Genomic DNA, 12,130 nt, shown 5'->3' with positions numbered 1-12,130 from the left:
TGGAAAACGTATAAGCTAAGAATAATAGAATTATTCTTTGTTCAAGAGACAAGAAAAATAGTATATAAAATAAACAAAAAAGATAAGAATACAAAAAAAAAAAAAATTTAATAAGCTTAACATAAACGACGACTAGTAAGTAAGCAAGATAAAATTAAATAGACAATATAATAAATCTCGATCTTTTTCAGTTAAAAATATGAAATGTATTTTAACAAAACTCTCGTTTTTTTTTTCGGGGCTAATAATTCGATATTTAAATAAAAAAGAAATAAAGAAAATTCCTTCACAAAAATACACAAAAATCAATTTCGGATTATATTTCCGGTATCGGAAACGCAATTTCGCATCCGACAATGCTTCAAAAATTGAAAGATAAACCCGATAATAATACAAATTTCGACATGGAAATTTCGAAAAATACGATTCGCGAGAGACCGCGACACGTAATTTGTCGGCGTTTTTGCGAAAGGTCGGAAAAATTCGGCCGTAATCCATAGAGAAATTTGTTCATTGGAACGGACACCTCTCGGACACTCTTTCGCTCTCTCGCCGCTGATTTTATTCCTTCATTAGGCTCATGTAATTAGGGTAAAAGCACCCCGGCCTTTGCGCGCAGGACAAACAGCTCTACATGAAAGCCGGAACGATCTAAATATATTTGAGAATATCATCGTACTAATGCGAATCTTATGAGTTTCGATAAAAACGCGAGAGTAGGCGAGTTTGATTGGCACGCCAAGCTCTCTGCGAAGATTGCAGAGCCAAAAAAAATGCCATAAGATTACGTTCTGCATAATATCGAAGTAATACAATTTGATGCGGTGTATAATTTCTAATATAAAATATAAAATATATGTAATTACATTTAGCTTGTGTGTGTGTGTGTGTGAAAAATTAGAAGAGAAGAGATTCTTTCGAAATAATGTTCAATAATTATCACAATTACAGATATTTTTAAGAAAGAAATTAAAAAGTCATTGTAATTATAATTTACGATGTTTATATGTGACATAAAATATTTATAAAATATAAGAATATAATATTATTTAATTTTTTTTATAAATAAAAGTAAATAAAAATCTAATTACGCGTGTTGTCGCGAGAAAATACGCCCAAAGATCCATCATTTGCTTATGCAAACGCATCTCTCGAGTTCTACAATACATTTCGCACGTTCGCCACGAAATTCATTGAATTGTTCGGTGATGACGGTTCCGTGCACCATAATGTACGTAAGTAAGTTTAACGCTTTCTGGAGCAGATGATGTAACAGCGGAACACGTTACCTGCATTATAGCGTTGGTGTCGCAATTTGCAACCTGCGATTCCTGGACCGCCGTAAAGATTTTGCGAGACGACGCGCTCGTCGAAAGATGACCAGACATCTTTCACTTTCAAAAATTGTATTAAAAAACGTGTTAGTAAAATAAACGAGAAAATTATCTGAACGCGTTTATCTCTCCTGCAATGAAATCAAAAAGTGATAGAGAACTGACATGTCGATACAAAATATTTCGTCTTATATATATGGAATCTTAAAAAATTGAGAAGATACTATTTCTCTAGAACTTTGTGAAAGACGAACTTTAGATTTAATTATTACTTCAATCAAATTTTTATATTGCATCTTCTCATACGTACATATATATTAAATAAAAATAGACTGTGAAGATCTTAAGTACTTTATAGAATCAACAGCTAACTTTGCTATTTAGATTTTTGATGAGAGCCAAGAGAAATGAGAAGACAATTCGATATATTACATGTTTCCTCGCCTAAATATTTTTTATTTTTATATTAATTTACGATATTATTTAAGTAACATTTTTTTTATAATGAAGAGTTAAATCTTTATTTCCTAAGAAAAACGTCATGTTATGTTAATAACATTGGCATAATTCGCATGTATATAGCGAGCTTTTTATAATTTAACGTCACGCACTCTGTCACATGTAGAACAGTGAGGATTGTTCTCTGAATTACGTGAACTGGTAACGTAAGCTGCTTCGTAAATGTGGCATGAATCGGCAAACCAGCACCAGAATCTCTAATACTAGTCTTCGTAACGGAGTGCGTATTCTGTTCGTGCATTTCAACTTGTGATATTTTAGATTGTTAAGGACACACGAATGAACCGTTTTCGTGCTTAGTATAACAAAAGCCGTCATCGCAAATGGTTATTACGGCTATCTACATAATGACGTGACCGATCCATTTCAATAATCTGAAACATCGAGAAACGTCAAATCGCATGTAATTTTATTTTATGTCAACATGAATGTTTAATCTCTCCCATTTTTATAACACAAATTTTATTAAAAAATTTGATAATTTAATTTATATTTCTAATATTTATTTTATATATTTTTAATCCGTTATTTAATTTTGATTTGTAATAAAATTTATTTACATATTTTTGCGAATTTATTTTTTTGTATCAAAATTATATTCTGAGTCAAATATTACGTAACAAGTAAACATCTTTATTTTTCTACATAATTATTTGATTCTTCTACAAACTCATACTTTTATTATATTAAAAAAAGAAAGAAAAAAAGGTTAGAAAAATTTCAATAATCTGAAACATCGAGAAACGTCGAATCGCATGTAATTTTATTTTATATCAACATGAATGTTTAATCTCTCCCATTTTTATAACACAAATTTTATTATAAAATTTGATAATTTAATTTATATTTCTAATATTTATTTTATATATTTTTAATCCATTATTTTAATTTTGATTTGTAATAAAATTTATTTACATATTTTTGCAAATTTATTCTTTTGTATCAAAATTATATTCTGAGTCAAATATTACGTAACAAATAAACATCTTTATTTTTCTAAATAATTATTTGATTCTTCTACAAACTCATATTTTTATTATATTAAAAAAGAAAGAAAAATAGGTTAGAAAAATTTCAATAATCTGAAACATCGAGAAACGTCGAATCGCATGTAATTTTATTTTATGTCAACATGAATGTTTAATCTCTCCCAATTTTATAACACAAATTTTATTATAAAATTTGATAATTTAATTTATATTTCTAATATTTATTTTATATATTTTTAATCCATTATTTTAATTTTGATTTGTAATAAAATTTATTTACATATTTTTGCAAATTTATTCTTTTGTATCAAAATTATATTCTGAGTCAAATATTACGTAACAAATAAACATCTTTATTTTTCTAAATAATTATTTGATTCTTCTACAAACTCATATTTTTATTATATTAAAAAAGAAAGAAAAATAGGTTAGAAAAATTTCAATAATCTGAAACATCGAGAAACGTCGAATCGCATGTAATTTTATTTTATGTCAACATGAATGTTTAATCTCTCCCAATTTTATAACACAAATTTTATTATAAAATTTGATAATTTAATTTATATTTCTAATATTTATTTTATATATTTTTAATCCATTATTTTAATTTTGATTTGTAATAAAATTTATTTACATATTTTTGCAAATTTATTCTTTTGTATCAAAATTATATTCTGAGTCAAATATTACGTAACAAATAAACATCTTTATTTTTCTAAATAATTATTTGATTCTTCTACAAACTCATATTTTTATTATATTAAAAAAAGAAAGAAAAATAGGTTAGAAAAATTTCAATAATCTGAAACATCGAGAAACGTCGAATCGCATGTAATTTTATTTTATGTCAACATGAATGTTTAATCTCTCCCAATTTTATAACACAAATTTTATTATAAAATTTGATAATTTAATTTATATTTCTAATATTTATTTTATATATTTTAATCCGTTATTTTAATTTTGATTTGTAATAAAATTTATTTACATATTTTTGCGAATTTATTCTTTTGTATCAAAATTATATTCTCAAATATTACGTAACAAGTAAACATCTTTATTTTTCTACATAATTATTTGATTCTTCTACAAACTCATATTTTTATTATATTAAAAAAAGAAAGAAAAATAGGTTAGAAAAATTTCAATAATCTGGAAACATCGAGAAACGTCGAATCGCATGTAATTTTATTTTATGTCAACATGAATGTTTAATCTCTCCCATTTTTATAACACAAATTTTATTATAAAATTCGATAATTTAATTTATATTTCTAATATTTATTTTATATATTTTTAATCCGTTATTTTAATTTTGATTTGTAATAAAATTTATTTACATATTTTTGCGAATTTATTCTTTTGTATCAAAATTATATTCTCAAATATTACGTAACAAGTAAACATCTTTATTTTTCTACATAATTATTTGATTCTTCTACAAACTCATATTTTTATTATATTAAAAAAAGAAAGAAAAAAAGATTTTACATTTTTTTGTTTCTATCCTCGTGGACTTGAGTTCCACAAAAAATATGTAAATTGAATTAAACTATACAATTTAGCTCACAATTCTAGATGCTTTCAAGAGAAAAATTTAAAAAATAAAAAAGCAAACAGAAAAGGAATGAAAGCGGTATGTGCATACATGTCTTGAATGTTTAGAAAGAATTAATTTCTAATATATGTCTGTGTGTGTGTGTGAGCTTAAGAACATAGTCTAGAATAAAACGATTTTACCTATAAGATATTAAAATACATAAAAATACAAATGTAGAGATAATATACTAAATTATATATATATTGCATATTTTTCCACAGCGTTCAAATATTTTTTAATATAATAATATAATTAATAAATAATAAAATAATTAAAATATAACAGGATAATTAAAGTTACGTGAATGATATTTGAATATCTTACTTACTGTTCCTGGAAAGAAAGTTTGCCTGGAAGAGAAATATAAGAATATCGACAAATTGAAAGATATAAATAAAAAATAAGATAAAACGTGCCAAATAAATCCAAATAAATCAAAATCGCCCCGAGCGAATACATCCGGATTAAAAATTCGATAAGTGAGTCTTAAATTATTATATCTCTTTCGCATATTACCTGGCATACATTCTGCCGTACGTGGGTTTCTCGTGTATCCAGCTTCACATGTACATGTCGGATGATTATCGGACATTTTACATTCTTCATTAGTTCCGCAAGTAATACCATTGCAACCATCTGTAAATAGATTTAATAATTATATTATATTACTATATAAATAATTATATATATTATATATATTATATTGTATTATAACACACACAGATTTATTTAATAATTACCCATTTTGTCTTTCACACACGCCATATATGGGTTTCTTTTATATCCTTCTTCGCACCAGCATGTCGGATTATTATTATATATTTTACATTCTTCGTTAGTACCGCAAATAATATCATTGCAACCGGCTTTAAACAAATTTAGTAATTAAAAAACAATTAAAAAATAATATATATATATAACATAGGTTTATTTAATATTTACATGGTTTGTCTTTCACACACGCCATATATGGATCTCTTTTGTATCCTTGTTTACACCAGCATGTAGGATTATTATTATATATTTTACACTTTTCGTTAGTTCCGCAAATAACACCATCGCAACCGTCTTCAAATAAATTTAGTAATTAACAATAATAAAAAAATAATGCGGGTTTATTTGATATTCACCTGTTTGATCTTTTACACACAATTTCGTATATGAATCTATTTTGTATCCATCTTTACACCAGCACATCGGATTATTATTATACATTTTACATTTTTGATTTATTCCACAAGTAACGTAACTGCAATCGTCTTATAAATAAATTTATTAATTAGTAAGTTTATAAATTTAAAACGTTTTGAGATTTAGCTTAATAATCAAGAAAAATATGTCAAACTATTTAGCGACTAAATGGAGAATGATATTGCAATAGAAAAAAATTAGATTTTTTTTTTAATATTCTTAAAAGTTTAACATCTTAAAAATATTGTATTGAGATGTTCAAATACAATTTTAAAATATTAACCGAACTTTATAGCAATTTTCGAGTATGCCAAACACTTTCCCCATTTCAACACTATATAAATTAAATCTCTATAATCCCCTTGATCTTCAAGATCCGTCTTTGTCAGTGCGTTGTACATACAGAAAATCGATCTATCGCGTTTAGAATACGAGACAAGCTTTGCGTTACTATTTCAGAAAGTTTCGCAATTCGTCAATGTCACGTTTAAAAAATGTGCTGCTGGCACATTTTGAAGCGGTAGTCAAAGAGAGTATTATTTATGATAAATAATTATAAAAAATTAAAGAACACAAAAATTTCAAGACAATAAATATATATATATATATATATATATATATATTTTAGATCATCATACAATTGTTGTTTATACGTACTTACCGTATGCATTTATGCCGCTAATCACCGCTAATATTACAAAGAGGAACAGTATCGAGTCTACGGATTGCATCGTGCTACTGTTATAATTTTCTGTCAAGGGTTAAAAAAAATTAAAAAGAAATAAATGAATAAAATTTAAGGAAAATGAGGAAAAACAAAAACAGGACAATATTTTTTTTATACGAAATGGACGTCACGTGAAAAATATACAATTTTTACGACGACAAGAAATGTTTTTTAAAAAAACAAAAAAAAAGAAAGTAAAAGCATCGTGCAAAAGGATTATACAATTTTTGTTAGAAGAAAATTTCTTACGATCCAAGTTAAATTTCCCTAATCAAAGTGACTTACCTTGTCATTAGTCAATTCGTCTTCAATGACAAGTCGAAAAATACTAACAAGATGTACAGTTTCGCAAAGACCATTTATACTAATAGCTGAGTCATTGATATAAGAAGTAGATACCTAAAGTGATACGTTTCTTAATGATTATACTTAATACACAAGGTACCAAGTGTTCCCATTCTCTCATCTCTTTGTACATATATGATATTATATATTATATGTCATATGATATTTTATTTAAACATATTCAAGTTTTTGTAAAACTTTTATAATCTATAATACGTCCTTTAAATTTGATTGCAAAATTCAATTTTGCTTTATATATAGAAATAAATTATGTATTTCGATACATATTTGAACAATAAATCCATTAAATGATCTTCCAAAATTCTTCATTACTGCTTTTCTTATTTTTTTATGTCCATTCCTCGAAAAAGAAAAATAAACAAGCTTTCTTTCGGTATCTTATGTAATATTAAAACACCGAAATCTATAAAAATAAAGACCAATAAGATTCTAAAAATAGGGAATAATAATAAGGAAAAATTGGGAATAAATTTATCTCTCGAAAGACTAAGATTATCTCTCAGAAAACCTACATTTATATATAATGTCTTTTTTTACTTTAGTAATTAGTTTGTTATGATCCACATATATGACTTAAATACCTATATAAAGAAGATGGAAACATTCGCGACGCCAAGTACATGGTAAAACAATTGCACAATATTGTAAAATTATACGATAAAAATATAATCATATGAAGATACCACACATGGTAGTATAAGTAGTTCAAATTATTCTTCATAAATGCTATATTTTTGTTCTTTTTATATAGAATTTTTTAGAAATAAGTTTTATCAAATAACAAATTATACTTTTTTCGATAAGTGACGTTTTTTTTTTTTTTGCAAATATAAGTAAAATAATCGTAACGCATTTACGTTGCAAGGACATTAGATAAATATGCACTATTGCACATGACATAATGCAACGTTATGTTGTAACATTATACAATTCTACGAAATAATCGATTATCAAGGCCACAGTATTAGGATATTACTTCACAAAAGATAGTAATATATACTTTGAGAACGATCGTAAAAAATCAAACCGGTATATATTCCCTGAACTTATTTTTTCGTAATTTAAAAAATTTTTAGAATTAAAATCAACGATGAACTTCGCGATTCTCTCAAAATTTAAAAGGAAAATTGACATTTAAAATTGAGGAATATTGTCATTTCTCACAAAAATCTCAATACATCTTCAATGCACTGATTTTATTCGGATTGAGTGCAATTGAAAGTTTTGTATTGATACAATATATGGGAAAAAGCATGAATATACGTTGTGTATATAATATACTCGCACGATCAGTTGACTTTTTATATTATACTTGGCGTTGCGTCGTTTAATAATGGCGAACACGATACCTCCATTATCCATCCGGCGTCGATGTCGCAGTTTGCAATTTGCAATTACTGGATCGCCGGAAGGATGCTATGAGATGACATGCTCGTCGAAAGATGATCGAATGCGACGATGTGATTTTTAGAAAAAAATTCAGTAATGATATATACATAAAAAAGCCATAAGATGCCGATAGAAATCTGTATGAATAAAAATATGTAATAAAAAAGACCTCTCTTCAGCGAATAAATTACAAAACGCTCGCGTAAAAGGTTAATACGTTTGTTACGTTTTCTGCAGGAAATGAATCGAAAAATGAGATTTGCGCGATAATATTGCGCACTGTCAGGTATTATTCCGGATTTAAAAAATGATGACACGCTAATTACGCGGTTCTCGCGTGAAATGGATAGATTTATTTCCGAGATATACATACAAGGTGTTCGATATTACCTTCGTACACAAATTCTTTGATAAATTTTTGAAGTCAAATTTGTTCCGTCATTCGCTACGAGTTCGTATTTTCTTTTTATCAACGTTAAATGCCTTTTAGCTCCCCAAATTAAGAGAATTTGTTAAAATGCATTTTAAATTAAACGAAGAAAAACAAAGCTTCCTTTATTTGTTTAAATTTTTGTAGACTTTAATTCTCGTAAAATCTATCATGTTTGATCTATATGCCTAGATAATTTTCTTAACGAAAATCAAACCAAAATTTGCAAAAGAAAAATTCACAGACGAAATCCGTGATTCCGGCACACCCTGTAAATTTCGTTGATTAATCAGAATGCGAAATCGCGTGGGATAAAAGTGATAGGTTACGCGCGAAGGCTTGTTAAGCCGAAGCTTACCATTTTCAGCAATGCATATCAAAGCAGGTAAAGAGAGGATAGAAAGAGAGAGAGAGAGAGAGAAGGGATAGAGGAAAAAACGAGAAGCGATTTTCGATCAAATACGGCCGTAATGGAAAATTAAAAATCAAGAGTGTTATTGAGTAGCGACCTGACCAACTCCATATTTCAAATTATTTAATAAATTCGAAATATTTATATACACGTAATATTTATATATACGTAAGCTGACCATTTGTGACCATATCAAATCAAAAATTCACGACGCCAAAACTGCGACCTCTGAAAAATTCAACAGGCTAAAAGTTCACGGACTTCACTGGGCTTTTTTCGAACCTATCTTTGACTTTTAAACGTTTCAAGTTACATTCGTTACTTTCGTTAATAATTAAAACAAACGTATATCTGTATAGTAGTCGCTTATTAATAATAATAATAATAATAATGTAGTCCGCCAATTTTCTCAGTTTAGCAAGGTCTAATTTTAATTTTTTTCTGAACGCTTAAATATACTTCAATATTTTAATTTCACAAATTTTAGAAGAAATAAATATTTTTTTAAGCTTCCTTAATTCTTTCAATTTTTGTTCGCTCAAATGAACTATTAAAAGGGAAAAGAGAAATTGGTGGAAAAGAATCTATTTCGGATTCTAAAAGTAATTTACCGAGATTAAGACGAATAGAGTCCTTTAATTAAAACGGACGGATTTCACAAAGATACCGAGCTCCATTCATTAGAGATTCTTCCGCGAAATGGGAACTCCCGAAAATGGCCATACAAAGTCGACCGGCCGGCCGGCGGTCGAATTTGAATACGCGGAAATTTTATTCCCGCTCGTGGAGAGAACAATGGCTTCATTTCAAGCGAGTTTCACGTCACGCGGAAAGAGGCGCGGAATGATCGATCAATTCGGGAATGACCCCATCATCCCGATTACCTTTTAATCCTTTTCGCTCGTCCTTTACCGTCGTCAGCGTTCCGTAACTTTCGCTTTGTAACTTTAACAAAACGCGATGAGAGGGTAATTTAAATATGACAGTAGCGCAGCTAGGGAATTAAAACAATTTTACATCGTGTTCCCAAGTTATCGGAATTTTACGGGTAAAAGGAATTAAAGATCTAGTATAAATATATCGTTTCGTTGCTGTCAGAAAAATTTCTATCTTTAATAAATGTTTTATTAATATTTTTCGACCAATTCTTAGATTATTATAAAAGCTATGTGTATTATTTATAGCCTACAGAAAATTAAATTTTTGACCATTAAATAAACTCAAATCCATATATAATATGTGTGTGTATAATAATTGATAAAATATAAATAATTAATATATCATGATTAACATGATTACGTTTAATTATGGTACTCTGGTATAATTTTCGTCAGTTGCTTTAGTTTCGGATTTCGATTACGCATATATTCATATATAATAGTTAATATATCGAGTAATGCGCAGCGCGAGATTCATTTCCGTTCGCTTGGCTAATTGGACTTAATGCAGGCGCTAAGTTAAATTTGACGGACGAACGGACGGACGGGCGGTGGGCAAGCATTTTTAACGGTGCGCGTACGCAATCAGAGCTTATTAAATTCAACCGGATTCGAATATCGTGTGACGGAGGATAAATAGGATTTCTCCTTGCTTTATTGCGGGCCCGGCCCACGGAAATGAAGTGCCCTGACGTGACTTGGCTCACCGATCGATCTAAAACGTCATCGTCTCATGTGTGCACGCGCGTCTGCACTACGACGTGCAGAAAGTTCGTTGCGAGGGATGTGCCGTAACGAATATCTATGCTCCGATTATTTACGGCGCTTAAACGTGCTGCCCGTCAAAGTTGTGCTGTCGTAAAAATTAAAAAAAAGAAAAAATTGAAAATCGGGTAAAATTAAAATCGAGATGCTTTAACCTATTGTTAGTCTTATTAATTAAATTTATATTTTAATTTATACAAAAATTAAATTTTTAGCAAAGTCGATATTTTTTAATTTTATATTGAGTCATTTTATTATTAAATTTCTATTTTTATTATAATTAAATATCGCAATTTTAATTTCTTCAAATTTAATCTCTTTTTCATTGAACTTTTGCTTTTATATATATATATATTTCTAATGTTATTTTTAATTAATTTTTTAATTATTCCTCTTTTTTTTACAAATCTTTGATTCTTGTAATCGACGCCCAATCTTTCTCGAGCTTCGGATTCGTGCAATTCTTCAGGGCGGATCCCTGGAAAAGATAAGAAATCGGCGTAAAAAGAAGAGAAAAAATCCCGGTGACATAAATCTCCCGTCTAAATGGCGTTAATCCATCACCGGGAAATTTATTTGGGCGCGAAATGAAATTTTCGGCACAAAAAGCACCACGAACGTTTAAGGCCAATAAATAGGCGGCTGCAAGGTGAAGGCAAATGGCCGTGCTCGGCACATCGATCTATCGCATAATGCAGAATAAAAGATTCCTCTTCTAGTGAGGAATCCATAAAGGTAGGAATAAAATCTATAGCACAGCACACCTACAGAGAAATATAAAATACAAAAAAGGAAATTTTCTCTCTCTCTTTCTCTCTCTTTTGTGTTTTCTATTTTAACAAATAAAAAATAAAAACTGAAACAATGGGATACAATAAAATTCATTAAAAATGTAATCAAATTTGTTATGTTTTATCGCGTTGAAAATATTGACAAAAATAAAAAAAAAATAATAAAATTAAACAAAATTCAACACAATCAAAATAGCTCATTCATTCACTTTTGTATTGTGTAATCTCTAATAGTTAATGTTCTTAAAGATATTGCGCGACAAAAAATGATTAATAAATAATAATTAAAAAAAATAATAATTAATTTAATTGAATCATTGACTCTTCCAGAGAGAAAACCGTGTAGAAAATTGCGCCTATCGAAAGCTCGAAAAAAATCTAACATTAATATCAAGAATCAAAGACTATAATACAGTAATCAAAAATAAAGAATGATTAATAAATTTATTAATGGAAATAACATTAAAAATGTATAAACAGAGAAATTAAATTAAGCGCAAATGTGAAAATTCTCTCTCATCGATCTCGAATCGCCAAATTCGACAGTTGGCCCATGAAGATAATTGTTTCTGCAAGATCGCGAATTTAGTTCAGAGATCCCGGGGATATTCCTAAGTGGATTAAGGCGAGCTTAAGTCTGGCTCAAGAAGTTGTCCGGCTAAAGTGATGGTGCGTTTAA

General features: G+C 28.3%; 1 protein-coding gene across 2 annotated transcripts; it reads right to left on the bottom strand.

Annotated features, from left to right (window-relative positions):
• Window positions 1-1,769: 1,769 nt before the first annotated feature.
• Window positions 1,770-6,682, bottom strand: LOC126856529 (rh5-interacting protein-like). Of its 2 annotated transcripts, XM_050605102.1 has the most exons (8): window positions 6,646-6,682; window positions 6,295-6,384; window positions 5,573-5,701; window positions 5,385-5,510; window positions 5,183-5,308; window positions 4,959-5,078; window positions 4,771-4,792; window positions 1,770-2,227 (listed from the first exon to the last, which is right to left on the bottom strand). In XM_050605102.1, the coding sequence occupies exons 2-8, from the start codon at window positions 6,362-6,364 to the stop codon at window positions 2,194-2,196; spliced, it is 627 nt and encodes a 208-aa protein (XP_050461059.1). In that variant the 5' UTR covers window positions 6,365-6,384; window positions 6,646-6,682; the 3' UTR covers window positions 1,770-2,193. The 2 variants fall into 2 exon arrangements, with proteins under 2 accessions (XP_050461059.1, XP_050461060.1); XM_050605103.1 differs by lacking the exon at window positions 4,771-4,792.
• Window positions 6,683-12,130: the final 5,448 nt, after the last annotated feature.

This window comes from Cataglyphis hispanica, chromosome 19 (assembly GCF_021464435.1).
Source record: "Cataglyphis hispanica isolate Lineage 1 chromosome 19, ULB_Chis1_1.0, whole genome shotgun sequence".
Lineage (NCBI taxonomy): Eukaryota > Metazoa > Arthropoda > Insecta > Hymenoptera > Formicidae > Cataglyphis > Cataglyphis hispanica.
This window is presented reverse-complemented; position numbering and strand designations above follow the sequence as displayed.